The sequence below is a fragment of the Bubalus bubalis genome, chromosome 18 (assembly GCF_019923935.1).
Source record: "Bubalus bubalis isolate 160015118507 breed Murrah chromosome 18, NDDB_SH_1, whole genome shotgun sequence".
Lineage (NCBI taxonomy): Eukaryota > Metazoa > Chordata > Mammalia > Artiodactyla > Bovidae > Bubalus > Bubalus bubalis.
This window is the reverse complement of record NC_059174.1, coordinates 10,073,193-10,093,197: the sequence shown is the minus strand read 5'-3', so window position 1 is coordinate 10,093,197 and position 20,005 is coordinate 10,073,193. Positions and strand designations below refer to the sequence as shown.

Sequence of the window (20,005 nt, the reverse complement as noted above, 5' to 3'; positions counted from 1 at the left end):
TAGAGTCACCGGGGTTAATTCTAGCAGCTGTTTACTATCCCAATTCCTCAGAATGAGAAATACTTTTAATTTCCTTTTGAGTAGCTCAGCACATCTCTTGGGATGTTCAGGTATCATTCTGTGTGACAGCTGATGGCTGTAAATCTGCTTGACAAGGTCCATGGTCTGGTTGTGCATACATCGGTCGGTGCAGACTGAGTCTGCAAGAGGCTTAAAGTTGCCTCCACTCCTCCCCTACGTTTGCAAATTCATTGAGGGCAGTCCTAGCAACCGAGACTAAATATAGGACCTTTTTTTTTTCTTTGTATATTTTGGAAACCATTTCCACCATTTCAGAAAGGGTGGAAGAATAGTACAAGCCCTTTTTTCTCTGCATTTGTAAGTAAGTTGCAGATCTGATGCCCTTGATCCCCAGGTACTGTAGTGGGCATTTCCTGCGAGCAAGGACCTTCTTCCATAACCACGGCACAGCCTTCGGAGTCCAGCAGTTAGTCATGATACTCCACCACTATCTAATCACAGACTGGTCCCATGCAGGTTGTGCCAGTTGTTCCTTCCAGTAACATCCTCACAGCAAAGGGATCCAATTCAAGAGTCTTAAGTTGCCTTCAGTCTGGAGCCTAATCTCAGCCATTCCTTGGTTTTCATTACCTCAGTACTTAGGGAGGTTGTAGGCCAGTCGTTCTGAAAGATGTCCCTCAGTTTGGGTCCTGATGTTCCCTCATGACCTGATTGGAGTTGCGTGTTTTTGGCAGGAGCCCCTCAGGAGATGCCAGGCTCTTCCACCACGCCTCCTGATGGGCCCGGGTCTGTTTGTCCCATCGCTGGTTAACTTGATGAGGCGTCTCCATCCTAACATTCCTCTACTTCCTTTTGTAAATCAGGGTTTTGTTGGGAGGCATTCTGAGATCATGTAACTAGCTTAATCCTCTTTGCACTTGAGTTTATTTTCTGTGTGTATGCCATGGTGGACTCGTGTTTTACTTTTGTCTTCAGTGGGTCAAGATCTGTTACTCTCAACGTTTACTTTGATGCTCAGATCCCAGCGGGCCCCTGTGACCCTCCCCACCATTCTGTGAGCCCTTCTTCCTCTTTAGCACAGATGTTCCAGATTTGTCTCTTTTTACCCTGCCCAGCCTGAAACTCACTCTCTCTCTAAGGAGCCTGGTTTCTTTCAGTGGAGTGTAGTGTTTAGAAAAGCAGTGCTGGGCACTAGTGGGGGTAAGGGGTTCTCTCCTGTGAGAATATTGCTGCCCCCATGCTCTTTCCTTGAGCAGACAGAGCTAGGAGATACGTGTCCATGTGTTGGTGCGAGTGTATGTTTCTGCATCTGTCTGTTGAAAACCTTGCATTCACACCAGTGTTTCCATTGTCATCCTGCATGGTTCATTCCAGTGTTTCCCTTCATGTTTGAGACTTCCTTCTCTGACGGTGAGAAAGGTGCCTCCCATTCTCCACAAAATATTTATTTGACCCAATCAGTGTCCTTCTGCCTTCTGTCACTGCTGACCCCTCACTCAGATTCTGACGCCCCTTGCCGGGGGCCTCACAACGCACCCGCCGCCCTCAGTCTCCATCACTCCACATGGGCTGGGCTGCTGAGGCTCTCCCACCAACACCTGCCTTCTTGCCCTCAGCCTGTTGTTTTAATAAAGAGTTTTTCCTTTCCTGTGTGTCTGTGTAGAGTTTGTGTTTCCGTTCTCTGTGCCTACCTGTGCTTGTTGCTGCATGTGTGTCTGCTACCAGATGGTGAGCCTGGCCCGGGGAGCATGCTCTCCAGGTCTGCACTGGGGAGTGAGTGGAAGGAGCCGTCGTGGACACGGTGAGGGGTGCCTTCAGAGCCCCACGGAGGAGTAGGGGACTGTATCTTTAAAGCAAACAGGCCAGGGCTGCAGAGGTCCGTAGCCGGTGGCTGGGCTTGCGACCCCAGTGATGGCGTGGGCACTGCCTCAGTTTTAAGAGATCATCAGCCTTCTCTTCCCACAGGCTGACTTTTAAGTTCATCGTCTTTACCTGTGTGTGAATTATTTTGGAACAGGTTTAATGAAAGTTGATGTAACTCAACTTACTGAGTTTAACATTTGCTCACTAGTGTTGCTCACTAATATTTGTGTGGTATCCAGTCCAAATGTGTCATAGATTCTGTAGCATTCTGTTTGTATTTTATTTTTTTGTTTTTTCACTGTAAGTTCATTTCCTTTATCATGCTAGCCTTTGTCACTGTGATTAGCTTTCTCATCTTTGACCTGTAATACAATGAGCCAGGTGTGTGCTTCAGGTAATTGTATTCTGTGATACCTCATTGCTGCGAGTACCAAATATGAACAGAAACTTGGGGCTCACTCCCAGGTGGCTTCCTCTAAAACAGGTTGGGGTGGCTTTTGGTGTCCCCTGTTGCTTTTCTTCCATCTTTCTCTTCTGGTTGTTGTTTTTAATTGTTTATATGATTGACATTCTCATGTTCTCCATGTTGCTATGGAAATAGATTTTAATATTTCATTTCTATCTGATTAACTCTGTTCCACCAACCTTGGTTTCCAGTTCGAGTTAGGCCTGCTTTTCATATCATTTGTTATTATAATGATGAATGTACTAATTATTAGTGCAAAGATTGTTTGGATACTCCAACTGCTTATCTGTATTTATCACTGTTTTTTTGTTTATCAGTGCTTTCCTATAGAAGCACACGTGAGTAGTCCTAGAAACCACAAACCCCTTGTTATTCTCAGGTACCAGTTTCTGCTGGAAGAATGGGTTTATTAATACCTTGACACGCCTCTCTCAAAAAGGGGCTGACTCCTTGTCCTGAATGTTTTCTTCTTAGAAACAAGTAGTGATGGAAGGAAGGACTGTCTCATTGCTCTGTTTTTCCCATGCTGGGTTATTTATGTTTCTGATGTGATCTGTGCAATGTGTTTTTCTGGACATGCTACAGCCTGTGTTTTTTGTTTTTTAACTGCTGCTCTATTCTTCACTGTGAAGAATTACCCTTTTCTTTGCCATTCAGATATTTTGAAAGGTATTTGTGCTTACATGCAATTTAATACTCAAATCACATTTTTCTCTGGCAACAGCTTTTACCTCACCAACTGTCCGTCTTCTCATACCACATCCAGTAAAGAGAGAATCTGATTTTATAACACATTCAGCAGGTTGAAAGTCTTTAAATTGAGGCTTCAGGTAAAATACATTTACTGACAATAAAAACTCTTCCATGCTCTCTTCATAGAATTGGCAGAAAATATTTCAAAACCTGAAAAAGTGTAGTTTGAGTAATTTCAGAGCACAGGGTGTCTTAGAGGGTGGTAGGTACATGAATTGCATGGAAATTAGCCTGTTCTTAGGTGTTACTCTTATAGTAGAAAGAAAAGGATGTGTACCAAGCTTTTATTTGAAAAACTGGTGGAATTTCATTGGTAACCCACCTCAGTGTTCTTGCCTAGAGAATCCCGTAGACGGAGGAGCCTTGGATTGCAGAGTCCAACACGCTGAGCGGCTGACAGTGCACACGGGGAGTTAAAGTGCTGATTAGGGCAACGCCCTGGGGAAAGGGAAAGGCGAGAATCCCAAATTGAGGCAAAGGGAAGGAACTTGAGCAGAGTCATGACTCCCATTCATTAGCTCAGGGCTAATGTGCTTAGTATTCCAGGGGTTATTTATTATCCTTTTTTTTCTCCATTTTTCTCATTTATTTTATCCTGTTTTATTTTTGAAGCTGTCTTAAAACTTTCTTTTCCCCCTGAAAGGGGTGAGGAGTAGCTAAATTAAAATGAGCCCATAGATATTTCTTGGTTGCATCGTGCATTTGTTTTGTCTTACAGCTGGTGTGGCTTTTAGACCCTCTCATCTAAATTTCAGAGATCGCGAAACCTCCCTGGCTCTGTCGCTGTGCTGCTCATGTCCCTGTTGCTTGCTTTGTTTTGTAGACTGGCTCTCAGAGTGGTCGCTCAGCCCTGCTGGACCTTGGTTCCGTGGTGCACATGGAGTGTAGGACTCAGGGGTCTGGGCCAGAGTGAGCGAAGCCTGAGGCCCAAGATGGAGAAGAAACGAAGAAAGAAATGAAAGCCTCATTTCAGGCCAAGCCACAAGAGGCCATGAAATTTAACTTTTATTTACGTTGGACAAGACTGTGAAATGGCGGATCAGTAATGTTTCAGCTGAAAGCTGGAACAAAAATTAACTTATAATCAAGGAAGAAAAAAGTGCGATTTGAGTTTATGCGATTTTATGACCATACTCACTTACGACCATGAAGCTTGTCAACATCTGGCTGCTTCTGCTGGTGGTTTTGCTCTGCGGGAAGAAGCATCTGGGCGACAGACTGGAAAAGAAACCCTTTGAAAAGGCCCCATGCCCTGGCTGTTCCCACCTGGCTTTGAAGGTGGAGTTCTCCTCAACGGTTGTGGAATATGGTAATGATATTATTTTAAATGTTAGGGACTTCCCCCTCAGTGTGTTGGGTTTTTCTGTTTTCTTTTTTCAGATTTATTATAAATATTAGCTTTTGCCAAAAACATTTCCCTCTCTTCTGCAATAAATGTCAAATGGGCTGAGTGCATAGTGTTTGTATATAAATTCTAGTGGTTTGTTTTTTCAGTTTAATTATTTTATATAAAGCAAAGAAATTGACATTCTGAATTATTTCCCTAAAATTGGATTCCATAGGACAGATGTCATTGTAGCTGGTGAGGGTGGGGACTTTGGAGGGGCTGAAAGTTTATGTGACCAGTTGTGAATAACTAAGCAATGAGTCTTACATGATCTGTTCTAAGTTTCGTTAACTTTTCAGGAAGAAGAGAGCCTTCACTTCTCTGAATTCCTCCTTCCTACTTGAAACCTTACGTGCATTTTTCTGCCATATGCTCAAACTTCTCTTAGCATTCGGTATTTGAAAAAGAGCTCAGGTGTCTGGTTTTGAGTGGTGTGTCTGTGATCAGTGGGGCTCATCCAGACTGTTGTGGCTCGGAGCTCTGGACACCGCCATCAGGGTGTTCAAGCTGGCCTGTTTACTGCTCTTTCTGCTGTAGGTTTCAGGATATGTATGTTTTCTTTTACCAGGAAAACTTTATATTACATATACTCTTGTATAATGTCAAAATATAGGTTCATAAGTTCTTATTTTTATTTTGTGGTCATTGATTTCAGAGTACATTGTGGCTTTCAATGGATACTTTACGGCCAAAGCTAGAAATTCATTTATTTCAAGCGCCCTGAAGAGCAGTGCAATTGACAACTGGAGAATTATACCTCGAAACAATCCATCCAGTGACTATCCTAGTGATTTTGAGGTGATTCAGATAAAAGAGAAACAGAAGGCGGGGCTGCTGACTCTTGAAGACCATCCAAACATCAAGCGGGTAACACCCCAGCGGAAAGTCTTTCGTTCCCTCAAGTACACAGAGGGTGAGTCCTGCTCCCGAGGGCTGGTCTTTGTGCATTTCTGCTGTGCTGGAAGCAGAGGGGGTGTGTGTCTTCACACAGTGCAGTATCTGAGAAATAGTACAGTGAACACCCCGTCTTTCATCAGCTGTGAGCACTTTCTCAGCAGGAATAAAAAAAACCAGAAAAGAGACTTTGTGCTTTTGATCAAAAGTTTGCAGTAAGAATGATCTCTGTTGTGTGGGAAGAGATTTTCACCAGGTTTCTCTCAGAGCCTTCAGGCTGTGAGGCCCTGGCACCCCTTCACACTTGGAAACTAAGATGGTGTCTTTGAGTCTCCTTGCTTGCATTTTGCGTCTTTCAGTGCGTGTTTTTATTTTGGATGCATCTGGCAAAATGCCTTTTCTTTGGGTTTCATTTTGCTTTTCTCAGACCCTCCTGACCGTGCACCATCGTGCCTCGGCTGGGCTTGTTGAAGCTGGAAGCCGGGCTCGTGCGGGGATGGAAGGAATTTGCTGAGTCCCTTTCAGCTCTAGGGCTCACCCTCCGAGTCCTACGACAGGCCTGTGGAGAGAAGTACCTTCTCAGATAACCAGTTGAGGATTAGTATATGCTAGTTTTCAAAGCAGGTGTACTACCAAAGGGGAAAGGGTTTTTCCCTATTCATCAGAAACTGGGGTAGCAAATAGATAATAGCTGTTATCGCTTATTGTTGTTTCTTTCATTAGAAGGAAAATGAAATAAGATGTCTGTCATATGAGGCCTGAGAGCCTCTCAGGCTTAAAACCACACCCAGGGGACAAGCCAGTTCACATGCCAGCTGTGGAGTTCAGGGGGGTCTGACTTCGCAGAGAGCTCTTTCCATTAGTCCATGTTTCCTGTGTTCTCTTTGAAAAGCAGTCACCTCAAAGCAATCCATGAAGATAAAAACAAATCAGACCTGTGCAGTTAGCCAAATGCATGCCTTGTGTCTTTTTATTCTTTAGAGAGCTGCAGAATATTTTAGGAAATGTGGTAGCATGGGAAGTGCATAGAGTTTCATGGTTCGGGGTCCCCTTCTGTACCCTCTCCAGCATGGTTGTCAGTTGCTGGGCTGCCCTGAAAGGAAATAGTGTATTTCTTCCTCTGGTCATGAGCTGTGGGTACCTGTGGTGAGCATCTTTTCTTTAAGCTTCTGCTCATCCAGAAAATGGAGATGATGCCACCCACCTGAGTTCTTCTGAAGGTGAAAGGAAATAGTGCATGTGAAGAGAGCTTAGCAGAATTCTTGGGCTGTTACAAGCAGACGTTAAATGTTCATTTTTGGGAGTTCCCTGGCGGTCCAGTGGTCAGGACTCTGAGCTTTCAGTGCTGGGGCCTGGGTTCAATCCCTGGTCAGGGAACTAAGATCCTGTATGCTGCACGGTGCCGCAAAAAAACCAACTCATTTTTCTGTGGTTCTATTGTTAGAATGCTTTGCTTTATTTAGGGTCAGAACCTGTCACACTCTGGATCCCACCCCTGGTCTCGGTGGGCTGTAAGACAGAGCTGACCTGATTTCCACGAGGCAGCACTGTGAGGCGTTTGGAGGACAGCTTGGTGTCCCCTCTCGTTACTTGTCTCTGGGATAATAGATACCAGTTCCTTCAGGGGCTACTCATATGACCTGGTCTTACCCTTTTAATGGCTTGCTTGCAAATATGTCCCATTTTCTCTAAATTGCTCCTAACGAGTAAAGCCAGAATCGAGTTCAGCCCTGCGGGTGTAGTATGGTCTGCTGGAGCAAGAGCCTGGCAGACCCTCCGTGGTCTGAATATTGTCCTTCTGTCAGTACCCCGGCTGTTGACTGAAGGCACGGAGTCAATATGGGAGGGTCAGTGCAGAATCGTCTCAGTCGCAGTGTGCAAATAGTCACTTAATGGAACTGACACAACTGTGTATTTCTCCAGGTCCTTGTATTTTCATGGGTGTAGCCTGGTGAGACCAGAAAGAGAGAGATAATAACTTCCTTTAGAAACAGAACTTCAGTAGTATTACAGATGGTCCTGTAGAGAAGGGTTTGAAATATGTTTTTTTCTTCTTTATAGCATGGTTTTTGAAAGGTAAAGGGACACCCTTGTGATATTTCTACTTTTTTCTTCCATTAAAAAACAAATGCTTACAGATGGTAAAATTCATGCTTTTTAGTGCACAGTTTGGCAGGTCTTGATAAAAGTGCAATCAGGTACCCACCAACAAAATCAAGATGTAAAATGTCACCCCCAGCAGTTCTCCCCGAGTCCTGTGTAGGTGTTTTGTTTTTTGAAGGGCGATGTTCTAGTAGATACTTGTGCTGAAGACGTGGAACAGGTCACAGTAGGACAAGGTCACAGCGAGGTGTCCGGGGATCACAGGGCTCCTTCCTGAGATCACGCAGTAAACGGAGAAGCTGCACCGTTGCTTAGTGCACGTTTTCTTGCACTGTGCCCTCCCCCCCACCCCCTTTCTGGTTCATTGAGAATAAGTGGTTGGTGAAATACCAAGCATTTCTTCAATTTCAGTATCAAAACTGACTTTATCTCTTTGGAAATAATCATTTTATCAGTTGTTCCCTCCCTCTTATTGGTTAGAAGATTCCAGGTAAAGAACTGTTTGGGAAGAATGTGGTGGCTAAATAATGTCCTGTGGATGTAACTGTGTTGAGAAGTTCCTCCTAGCAGAGGGGAGAGAGTGTCACTCTCCTGCACGGGGGTTTCAGGAGGGGGTCACTGCACCGGTGGAAGGAGTGTCCCCTGACGGTACACATCCTGAGATCTGCTCTCTCTCCTTGCCTGCAGCAGAGCCCGGCTCGCCCTGTAACGAGACTCGCTGGAGCCAGAAGTGGCAGTCGTCACGGCCCCTGCGCAGGGCCAGCCTCTCCCTGGGCTCCGGCTTCTGGCACGCCACTGGGAGACACTCGAGTCGGCGGCTGCTCAGGGCCATCCCGCGCCAGGTCGCCCAGACGCTGCAGGCCGACGTGCTGTGGCAGATGGGCTACACAGGTGGGCGTGGGGGCCAGGCAGGCCTCCTCCCTCTCCAGCACCCGTAGCTGAGGCTGTGCCACCTCATGCATCTGTCCTTCCGCAGGTTGAGCTGGACGCACTCAGCTGTCCCTTTGTCCTGCGTGTGGGTGACAGCTCCTGTCTTTGTCCAGTCCTGCTCGCTTTCTGTGTCTGCTGTGTCTGAGGTGGTCAGGGCATGTTCTTTCCTGTTGTTGCACGTGAGCAGGCACAGTACTTACTGCCCACGCCAGGGCTGACTGGCAGTCCAGTGGAATTCTGTCATTTCCCAGGGAAGGAAGTCAGATCCAGAGATGTCACCTTGATTTGAGCACATCCTCCCATGCAGTGGCCTGTGTGCAGCATGGCTGAGTGATTGTCGAGATTGTGATCTTTTGTTTCAGAACAGGAAACAATATTAAAGACTGTTTCTTAGAAAATGGAACTCACAGCCAATCAAATGTTTTTTCTTACTGATTAATCATGGCAGAAAATTCCTGTTTTCACTGATGTGGAACTTGGGATCCTAAACATCAACTCATGTCTCTGGCCCCTGATACGTCACAGTTTGTCTTGGTGTCTTTCCATTTCTCCTTGGCTTAAAGACCCAGAGACCTTTACCCTGCTCAGACTCAACACTCGGGAGACTGACATTTTATTAAATGATGATTTCCTTTTGGTTTATCTTTTTAGGGCAAAAGCTTCACAAAACAGAAATTCTCTAATCATCGGAAAAGCATTTTTCATTTCCCCCACACTAGCTATTTTCTAGTGTTGTGTGTGCATTTTAAAAAAGGAAACAATATACTTTGATGGTTATTTCATTGTAAATTGATTGTTTAATGTTTAGTATTAATATATAAACAATTCTCTTACTGGAAAGACATTTACGTATCAAGGCTTACTCCTGTTAGCTTTTAAATAATATGAGTATCTTGTATTTTTTTTCGTACATATTTTCTAGAATTTCTTGATCTGACAGTATCAATCATATTTCACATTGTCACATACCTTTTGGCCAGTATCTCAAATAGACCTGTTATTACAGAAAAGTGTGTAGTATAGTGGTTTTCCTTTAAGTGTGGTTTTCCCTGCATGTGGGTGAAAGCTCGTGTCTGCAGAGTTGTTGTCATGAGTGAACAGCACTGAGTCCTTGTCAGAAGGAGGAGCTGCCCCCCCCCTCCCCGCTCCTATGAGTGAGCTCTGCACTACCCCCAGGGCCCCTCTAAGGGGAATGGAGCCTGGAGAAAATGGCCTGAAGAGGACAGTCCATCATCAGTGGAGGATTTGGGGGAGGTGGTTTCACACCCGGGTGCGGGTGACAGTTGAGGGATGGCCAGAGGGACTTCCTGTGTGTCCGTGGGTCTTACTTAGCAGCTGGTGTTGGCCATCCTCAGCTGTCCCTCTCTCTGGCCTCAGCTCAGCCAGGCCCCGGGCATCTCCCTACTGTGGGCATTCTGTGGGCAGGCTTTGCCTCTGGGTCCCCTGGTGTTCTGTGTGGGTCCCAATGAGGAATGTATTTTATAGACAAAAATCCAGAACAGTGGTTTTTCTGAACACGATTCTGCTCTCTTCTTGGAATAAGGCACTAATGTAAGGGTTGCCGTGTTTGACACTGGGCTAAGTGAGAAGCACCCCCACTTCAAAAACGTGAAGGAGAGAACCAACTGGACCAATGAGCGAACGCTGGACGACGGTGGGTGGCCGGGGGCCTGAGGGGCGTTTCTGGTTGCTCCCATTTCTCCCTTTTATCAGCTGAGGGGGTTTTCCTGCGTAAATGATTAAATAGTCTGTATACGACAGTTATTCAGACAAACCCAAGTTGCTTTGTGCCTTTGGCAGAAGCTTTTCTAACTATCTCAGAGGAGGTTGGGAGGTGACTGAGGAGAGGGGTTGCCTGGTGGGAGGAATCCTTGCTGTTCGGGGGGAGCAGAAGCTGTTGGCCCCCGAGGTGGGGCTGGTGAGGTGCAGGCTCTGAGTGGAGGCCCTGGAGAGGCACTGGGGACTCTGTCTTGGAGAACGAGTCTGTTTGAATCGATGGCCCACATTATCAGCCATGCTTCATGATTTTTTCCTTTCGGACAGCAGGGTTGGGCCATGGCACGTTCGTGGCAGGTGTGATAGCCAGCATGAGAGAGTGCCAGGGATTTGCTCCCGATGCAGAACTTCATATTTTCAGAGTCTTTACCAACAACCAGGTATGTGTTTTGAGGGCCCCTAAAACTTAAAAGAATTGGTTTTAAAATGTGAAAAGTCGAAACTCGAGAAGAGAAGTGCTGGTTTAAAGGCAATGCACATCTGTGATGCTGAGCATCTCCTGGCCCCCCATGTGACTTTGCCCTCCTCCCGCCACCCCCTTCACCAGCCTCGCCAGAACACCAAAGACCCTACTCCAGGGGGGTTCCTTGACCTCCCGTTTCTCCTGTCCACCACGCCTCGGGCACACTTGTACTTGAGAATAATCCACGTCTGTGTTGCTGCTGCTTTGCTGGACTGGGGTCACTGTGTGCCCAGCACCCAGCATCATGTTGGGTCATGAGGATTTAGAAGCTTGCTCCCTCGCTCTGCATTTGTAAACGTTACTGGAAAGAGGGAGGGTCCTGGTTATTTATTTATTGTTAAAGTGTAATTTTTGCCCAGGTAATACATAATTCACAAATATCCAGGGCACACAGGGATAATTCTCCCAACTCTCCCATCCCGCAGGTTTTTACCGCACTTCCCCAAGTCCCTCATGTGATGTTTTCTTTTTTTCTTATATCCTCTCCTAGACTTTCTTTTGCGTATTCAAGCAAGTATAACTGTATTGTTTTTTTTAAAAGCCTTTAAAAAGCATAATTCTGAATCATACTCTCTTTCCACTGTTTTTTTAACATTCTGTGTTCATTCACGCTTTTAATTTGTAGTGCTCTTTATTTTTACCTGTGGGTCTAAGTTTCCACGTTGTATAATTTCCTTTCAGTGTGAAGAGATGCCTTTAGTATTGCTTGTAATGCAGTCTGTTAGCTATGATTTCTCTCAGCTCTAGTTTATCTGAAAATATCTTTATTTCATCTTTATTCTCAAAAAACTATTTTAACTGAGTATCAAATTCTGGATTGGAAGTCTTTATTCCCTCCAGCACTTTACTCCATTGTTTTCAGTCTATTATTTTCTACTCTATTTAATTTTGTATCTTATAAAGCACCTGAATGGTGGTACATGAAGTAGTTTAACTTCTGTGAGGAAGCTATGAGAGAAATAATAACTATCAGAGAAATAATTCTGCAAAATGACATTCAGTCTATTTAGGAATAAAGAATATTAAACAAATACGTTGAACTGTTTGGAAACACTTAACTGAATAGATGTGTCTCAGGACATGTCCTTCTGCAAGAGCAGCAACTAGAAGTTTGGGGTCTCCCCTGGGCGGGCGGGCGGGCTGTAAGGTCAGGAAGGTGCTGGACGTGAGATGCGGCGGGACAGGACCTGGGACCCCCGCCCTCCCGGTGTCCAGGCCCGAGGAGCGGAGGCTCTGGGTGTAGTGGTGTACACGGTAGAGCCTTCGTGGTTCTTGGGACCTCTTTCTGAATACGTGACTACTTCATGCCACCGGCAGTCTGGTATTTGGAGACTTCCCCTGCAACACCTAAGCACTATTTTCACACGGCCAGGTCTCCTACACGTCCTGGTTCCTGGACGCCTTCAACTACGCCATCCTGAAGAAGATTGATGTACTGAACCTGAGCATTGGCGGCCCCGACTTCATGGACCACCCCTTCGTCGACAAGGTTGGGCCCGTCTCTGCAGGGGCCCATGCTGGTTGGGTGGCGGCTCCTGCTCTCCCACTCCCCACTTTGCTTGGTGTCTGGCGTGCTGGTGGCTCTGTCAGCCACGTGGGGACAGCTCTGGGGGCGTGAGCTGTAGAGACTTGTGCGGGCAGCAGGTCACGGTGTCGTGTTGGTGCCGCTCACCTGAGCACGAGGCCCGTCTTCTCTGGGCGAGTCAGGAAAGCCCGGGTCTGCTCTGTGCCGCAGGGACCTGTGTCCTGGACTCTCTCTTCTTGACACACTGGCTGCCAGACGTACCATGTCTGTCCTGGCCCGATGTTGCACTTCCAGGGGATCTCTTATGCTTTAGTTCTGTTTATGAAAGTTGTTTTTGGACAGTTATACGTTGATTGTCTAAAAGTAATGTCCTTTCATAAGTAAATGCTTGCTAATTTTGTAGGTGTGGGAATTAACAGCTAACAATGTCATCATGGTTTCTGCCATTGGCAATGACGGGCCTCTTTATGGGTAAGTATTTCTGATAGGAATAACCTTAGAGGTATCTTTTTCCTTGAAATAACTGAAGCACTGTTGTCTGTCTCTGTATTTTTCTGTACCTGTTTGTATCTATCTAAAACTTTGTGTTGTGGAACTTTTCAGTACATACACAAAAGACTCAGTAATGAATCTCAGGTACCCACATACTCCAGCGGTTGCGACTCAAGGACAGTCTTGTTTCTGTTTAATTTTTTTTTTTCACCTTTACTGGAAATAGCAATTTGGAGGCCTAACGTTTTTATTCTACTCTTTTTACTCCTGCAAGCAGTCAGGAGAGTAAATCTACTAGAAATAAGTGGGTTCCACAGTATTTATTGAGAGCCACTGTGCCCAGGGCACAGGGTGAGCAGGTAGATAAGATGAGACGTCTGCCTTTTTAGGAAAAGATGCGGATACAACGAAACTTAACAGGAGAACGTGCAGGCTGGCATGACGGACATAGACGGGAAGGATCGGATCAGATAGGAGGGGCCAGAGAGCAGTGTCACAAGACAGGTCCCTTTGTGCCCAGTTGTGTGGTGAATCAGGTCACTTTGGAGTGACTGGAGATCCGGGACATTAGTCACTGGTTCACAGGCGGTATCTGTTAGAGATCCGAATTTCCTTTCTGCTTACAGCTCCGAGTTTCATTCTGTAGCTAGCGTCTCTAGTAACGTCTCGGGCTCACACACTTGGCATGGGGCGTCTGTCATCGTCCTTGATGGGTTTCCGGGATGGGTGCGGTTCAGTGTTGTGGCAGGGGGTTTGTGGTGATGCAGGGGAAGCACCGAACGCTCAGTCCTGCCCCCATGTGCCCCAGAGCCACCGGCACGGCTGTGTGCTCATGCCCCGCAAAGCTTGCGTGCTGTCTTGCATGGCGTCCTGGCTGTGTGGCTGCATGGAGCAGGCCTCGGGAGCCCTGACAGCATGTGCGAAACTGTCCAGGGCGGAGGATTAGGCTGAACTCTATGAAATTAATGACGCTCCAGGTCATGGTTCCAGCCTCAGTTCCGTCATTGATCCCACTCTCCTTGTGGGGGTCCAGGTTGTGACTCACGAGTGTGAGTGGCATAAACATGTCCCCAACTGAGTTCTGCTGTGACAGACACCAGTTACTTAGCAACCTCTCATTAGGTGCTCTTGTCTTCTCTTTCTCATGTTTCTCCATTTACCCTCCCCCAGTTCTGATGTCCCTGCTCAAGGCTAGCCATCCACAGCTCAGCAGCCCCAGGTTATTGTCGGTTTCCAGCCCATTCTCCTGCCTTTAGTTTCCCCAGCCCTCCCTTCCCTGCATGGGTGATGTGGGACGGAGCCAGGCAGGTCTCACTGTCCTTAGGCTGAGGGACCTTTGCTTTCCTGAGGCCTGGCCACCCCTTGTGGCTCCAGAGGGCATGAGACCTTCCTCAGGGTGTTGGCTGGAGGATGAAATGAGACATCCAAGGGAAAGCACCATGAACACTGAGCCTCTGTGAGTGGTAGTGGTTCCTTTCTCTTCCTCTTTCTGTGTTTCTGTTGTTAAAATGCAGTCAGGCAGTTTCCTTAACTAAGGACCTGTGGTGGATTGTTACTGCCTGGTCAGATCTCAGCTTCTCCTTGGGTTTGAGGGTCTTCTGTAGTCTAGCCTGGAGTCGGCAGGCTTTCTGTGAAAGCAGCAGGCAGTAAACAGTGGAGTCTCTGTGGGCCACATGGTGTTTGTTGCACTTGCTCACCTACCCTGATAGTGTAAAGGTGGTGTGGGTGTGTGTAGGCAAGGGGCGTGGCTGTGTCCCAGTAACACCTTTCTTAGGAAGTTGGATGAGGGGCCTGGTCCGGCCCAGGCAGAGTTCCACAGCTGTGGCCTCACTGCTCACTCTCCTGTGCACATCTCCCCCAAGTCCGGCTCCTCCCTGGGTCTCCCTGGGGACCCCATGTTTCTGTCGCCATCACCTGCTCCTGCTGCTGACTGCCCCTGCTGCCCCCACACCCTTGGCTTGCCTTTCCGTTCATACCAGCTCTTCCACATGCCATCCTGACTGCTCTGCACATGCTGGTCACTCTTCTGAAATCCTTGTACTCCTGTGGGCAGTCACATGTGGGAGCCTCTAATCAGAGAGCTACTCATGCTCAGTGTGTTAGCAAGGATCCCAGGAGAGGCGGCCCCGGTGTCTGCCCACGGAGCCTCACGGGATCCAGAGTTCACCAGCTGGTGGGCGGGCCGAGGGTGGTACCTGCTCACCAGGGCACAGCCTGAGTAGGTGTGGCTTATTGCTGGCATTGGGTAGGGCAGGTCGGGCGACCGTAATGCACTAAGAAGCCAAGCTGTGTATTGTAGGCCTGGCACTGCCTGATCTGTCCCCGTGGGTACCCCTTCCCAGAGCTCTCTGGGGTGTGGCCCCCTTGACACTTGGACTTCATAGTGCCTGGAGTCTACGCTGCACATCCCCCTTGTAGGCGCCAGCAGAGCTTTGTCAGTGCTTTCCTCTGTATGTTAAGGGTTTAACGCTCACAAAGTGTGGGGTTTGCAGGGAGAGGGAGGGCAGGAAGGTGGCAATCTTTGGTACTAGCTTCAGTGGGAAGTTCTGCCAGTGATTTCTGTTCTAATCTCTGCTTTCTGGTGTCACGGAAATTTGTAAACTTTCACTGTCAGCCAACTGAAAAATCACTGTGGTGCCTTTGTACGACCAGCTGGTAGTGTGTTGGTGGTGGGTGAGCTAGGGAGGTGGTTCCAGGATCGACTCCATGGGTTAAAACAGTTGAATCCTGCTGACGTCATTTCAGCTGCCTGGAGCCAGTTGTGGTTCCGAAGTTCATTTACTGGTGGTGGAGCTGAAATAGACAAAGCTCCATAACTGGTGGTCTTATACTTTCAAAAAGTTCAGCTTCGTCTTGACTTCCACCTTGACTCCATAGTGTAAGCGATTTTGTCATTCCCCGCTTCACCGTCATTTCTTTGTAGATCTAGTGCCCTTGAGGCGCTGGGGAGAATTGCACGGTCTTCCCTGGTGCATCCGTGTCGTCTCCCTGAGGAGCTCAGGTTGCTGAGAGATGAGTAGCCCCCACGGTTGCCAGGGAGGGGACAGCTGCCCGAGACCAGTTGAGAGCTTTGTTTCTGACGGTGGCAGGGACACGTCTATAGCTGTAGTTCCTTTCGCTGGATCTGGACTCAAGCTGGGGAGGCAGGAGGACTCACTTGCAGCAGTTGGGAGGTGATGCGAGGGCGCGTACATAGGTGATGCTGTGACGGTGACTGGTGCTGTGAAGCTCAGAGGGCGTGTTCCTTCACGCCTGGCAGTAGAGGGAGACGTGAGCCTGGGGCGGGAGGGTGGGAAGCCGACAGGGCAGGAAGGAAGGAGAGAAGGAGAGGGCGCCCAGGTGTGAGGAGACCGAGCCGGCAGAGGTGGCGGTGCGCGGGCCAGGGCCACAGCCACATGTCGAGTCACAGGAGCACCTGCTGCAGACTCAGACTTCGCCCTGACCTGACTTGAATCTTTCATTTAAAATGGTCCTCTCCCCTTGTGTTTTTGCCTGATGCAGGACTCTGAACAACCCTGCTGACCAGATGGATGTCATCGGGGTGGGCGGCATCGACTTTGAGGACAACATCGCCCGCTTCTCCTCACGGGGAATGACCACCTGGGTAGGCGGGGCTCTTTTCCTGCTGGAGTGTGTGTGCGCGCGCACATGCATGTGTATGTACTTCCATGAGCTGTAATTATGCGTCTGGCTCACCCTCCCGTCCGAGCAGATGCTTCCTCGGATGGCAGCCGGGCACCCTGACCTATACCCGCTGTCCTCCTGGTCTTCTCACCCACCTGCTGTGTCCTTGACCTTTATCAAGGCAAATGTTTTAATGGCATTTTGAGAAGTGTTCCTAAATAATCTGCGAAGCTGCAGGTGAGGACATCTTTACTCAGTGTCCCATGTGTGCGGGTCCAGGGTCCATTTATGTGTGGTGGCCAGGAAGGAGTTTTCACTTCACATGTGTCCTTTCTTCCAGAATATAAGTGCCAGTGGGATTCTCATTTCCCCCAGTTTCAGGGAAGCTTAAGAGAGTACTCAGTTAAAATCTTATCCTGGGCTGCTTGTATGGCTACACTGACTGTTCTAAGTCATTCTTTCCCTTCTGGTGATAGATTGAAATGTCAGTCATATGTAACTTTTTACCTTATTAAGAAAAATGTGTCTTTTTTTTTTTTCCTAATTTTTAATTTTAACTTGCTGGTTTTTCTAACATATTTCTAGTTTTTAAGTTGTCTATAAATCAGTTTCCAGTCTTGCATGTTAGCAAAATTTTAGATATTCATTTTCTAAATGCTGTAGAGCATTGCATTATGCTGGTCATTATAAAAACACATCAAAAATAATTTTATTTTCTGTAAGATCATTTAAGCTGCTTCTGAATTGCAGTGAATTTCAGATGAAAACCAGCACTGTGCTCAGGCTGTGCTGTTTAGCTGATGGCGTTTCTGGTTTCATTCACTCATAACTGCTCAGGGCTGTATGCCCACGTGGGGGCCTGATGGAGACCACACTGCTATTGTTACAGGAGCTGCCTGGAGGCTATGGCCGCGTGAAGCCTGACATTGTCACCTACGGCGCCGGAGTGCGGGGCTCGGGCGTGAAAGGGGGGTGCCGGGCCCTCTCGGGGACCAGTGTGGCTTCCCCGGTGGTGGCTGGTGCTGTCACCTTGCTGGTGAGGTGAGTGTCGCTTGGTTGGGAGGGGTAGGCGGCAGCAGGCCAGGAACTGACTCCTGTGACTGGCCAGCTTGTTGCGGGGCCTCGGCCGTGTCTGCAGAGCAGCCAGGAGTCTGTGTCTCGACGGTCCTCGTGGGCGTTGCCGAGACGGGGGCGGAGGGGGGGTGCGGGGTGTCTGGTCTCCTGCCGTCAGGGGCGGGAGGGGAGTCCTCGGTGCCTTCCGTTCCCAGCCTCACAGCCTCTCTGAGGATGATGCTTTCAGTGGGGAGGACGCCTTCGCTTTCCTCCTCCCTGCAGCAGGGATAGCACCTCTGAGGGGTCAGCAGTGCTTTATAGTGTGAGAAGCAGCTCGTGCAGATGCCAGGCCACAGGGAAGCGCGGGCCTTAGAGCCCTGGGAGCAGCTGGAGCTGCGGCCTGGTCTTGCTCTGTCAGCAGGAGGGGCAGGGCATCCACCTTAGGCTGAGCTGTGACCAGTTCTTGTTTTTGCCAAAAGTTCTACTTTATTCTCCTCACATCTCCTGAAGTCAGATTCCCATCTAGACCTGTTAGCAAAAAACACAGTAATACTCCAAGACCAGCCATCCTCGAAGAAAAATACTTAGCAACTGTGGAGAGAGAATTTTTCTTTACTGTTTACTAAAGATTTCTTCTCTGCACTTAGGGAGTCACAGTTTACTTGTATTAATAACATGTAGGTACACAAACGCACATGTTTTAATGCTGGTGTTCTAAAGCAAGCGAGAGTGTCTGGGTGCTGCTGCCTGAGTCCAGCTGTGTTCTGACGATGAGCCCTCCACCAGGCTGGACCCACCAGGGTGGCGCATCCCATGCAGGTCTCCAGACAAAACAGGCCTGCTGGGCAGCGGGCTTCCCTCCTGGCCATGCCTCTAGGCCACACAGCATCGAGTGCCTGCTGGACCCACCTCCATCCTCCCCTTCTCCCAGCTAGGCTGCGTCCACCTGTCAGGAACCTGTAACTCCTACCTGCAGCCTCTGAGGTCAGCTGTATTGAGTTAGTAGGAAAATATGTTTTCCTGGTCAGTTAGTATGAGCCCAGAGTCCGTGTTCTCACAGCCACTTGGAAGGAGGTAAGTGGTCAGTCCCGAGACAGGAGCAGAAATGAGCATATTTGCCTTTGTCTTACACGAGTTTTATTGAAGATCCCATTAGATACAGAGCAAGGTTGGAGGTCGTGTGATTGCACTGCTACGGGTTAGGGATCGTCTGGTTTTCTTTCTTTTGCTAAGAGCAGATGAGCAAATACGCGGTTCTCCCCCCAGCACAGTCCAGAAACGTGAACTGGTGAACCCAGCCAGCATGAAGCAGGCCCTGATCGCGTCCGCCCGGCGGCTTCCCGGTGTCAACATGTTTGAGCAAGGCCACGGCAAGCTGGATCTCCTCCGAGCCTATCAGATCCTCAACAGCTACAAGCCCCAGGCCAGGTTGGTGTTCCCGCCTTTCTCCTCTTCCTGGGCTCCCTCAGCACAGGCTGTTTGCCTCAAAACAGAACCCACCCCACCAACAAGGCTTGGGGGCCTTGGGGAGCTTCGTGCTGCTGCTTCTGCTGGGACACCAGGACTGCTCCCCACTTCCCCACATTCTGCCGTTTGTAATGTCAGTGATTTAAAGTAATGAATTCCTGCTTTTTTTTACTTAGTAAAACTTTTTTTTGAAGTAATCTTAAACTTAGAGAAATTTGCAAAAATCATATGGACGTTCTTATATATCGTACATCAGGACTCCAGCCCTGCCCTGGCTTTTCTGGTGTTGGCATCTTACGTAATCATCGCACACGCCACATAGCCTAGCAGTTAACAGTGATGCATTACCATCTGCTAACCTGCAGGCTGTGTTTGGATTTCGCCCAGATTTTCCCCACCCCGTCCTCAGCCTGGTCCAGGATCCAGGCCAGCATTGGCGTTGCGGTTAGTTGCCACGTGTCCCTGGTTTTCTCCAGCTGGGCTCATTGGCTCAGTGCCCTTTTGTTCTTGGCGGTGCTTGCTTGCATCCTGAGGTTTAGGTGATGTGTCAGGCTGGACCCTCCAGGAAGTGGGCGCCAAGAGATCTCCCGGGGGAGGAGGCGGGAGAAGTGGGGAGAGGACCCTCACGCCAGCACAGGTCTGAAATCTATCCTCATCCCGGAGAACCCCTGAATCAAGGTCCCTGTTAGAGGAGGCTGAGTCCCCAGGGTGGGCCGGCTCTGGTGCCCGCTGCACTCGGTCCCTGGCACAGATGTGGTGGAGTGTCCAGGGCTGGGCAGCAGGAGAGGTGGTGCCAGGTGTCCACTGCAGGGGCGCTGTCTCTCTGTGACTGCGAAGTGTCTTATGGGTGCACGCTTGAAGATGATCTTGTTTCTTGCCATACCTTCCGTCGCTACGTTTAGTATCCTTAGATGGTTCTTTCCTGTAATGGTTCTTATATAGAGATTGCCTCTGGCGATTTTCTGCTTCTCTCATTCCTTGAGCATTTATTAACTGAAATTCTGCTGTAAGGAAGCGCTGTCCTCTTCTCTTGTTTATTATTTCAGTTACATCAGCATGGACAGAGATCCTTGTTTCACTCTTGACTATAATCCACTAATGTCTTTGTTTATTTCATTGCTCCTGTTGTCCCAGATTTGGCTTTCTGGAGTTCCTTCTGTTTGGCTCCTGTGTCTTTTCAGCATGTCT

At 48.3% G+C, this 20,005-nt stretch overlaps 1 protein-coding gene across 1 annotated transcript in view; it reads left to right on the top strand.

Annotated features, from left to right (window-relative positions):
* Positions 1–3,951: 3,951 nt before the first annotated feature.
* The window catches only part of MBTPS1 (membrane bound transcription factor peptidase, site 1), a 35,593-nt gene continuing 19,539 nt past the window's right edge, over positions 3,952–20,005 (top strand). Inside the window, exons 1-10 of the mRNA XM_006045731.3 lie at positions 3,952–4,412; positions 5,146–5,403; positions 8,175–8,378; positions 9,961–10,071; positions 10,464–10,573; positions 12,029–12,145; positions 12,585–12,652; positions 16,175–16,277; positions 17,187–17,338; positions 18,617–18,778. Of these exons, the coding sequence (XP_006045793.1) occupies positions 4,250–4,412; positions 5,146–5,403; positions 8,175–8,378; positions 9,961–10,071; positions 10,464–10,573; positions 12,029–12,145; positions 12,585–12,652; positions 16,175–16,277; positions 17,187–17,338; positions 18,617–18,778 (1,448 nt within the window). The 5' untranslated portion in view covers positions 3,952–4,249. The remainder of the gene's footprint in view (positions 4,413–5,145; positions 5,404–8,174; positions 8,379–9,960; positions 10,072–10,463; positions 10,574–12,028; positions 12,146–12,584; positions 12,653–16,174; positions 16,278–17,186; positions 17,339–18,616; positions 18,779–20,005) is intronic.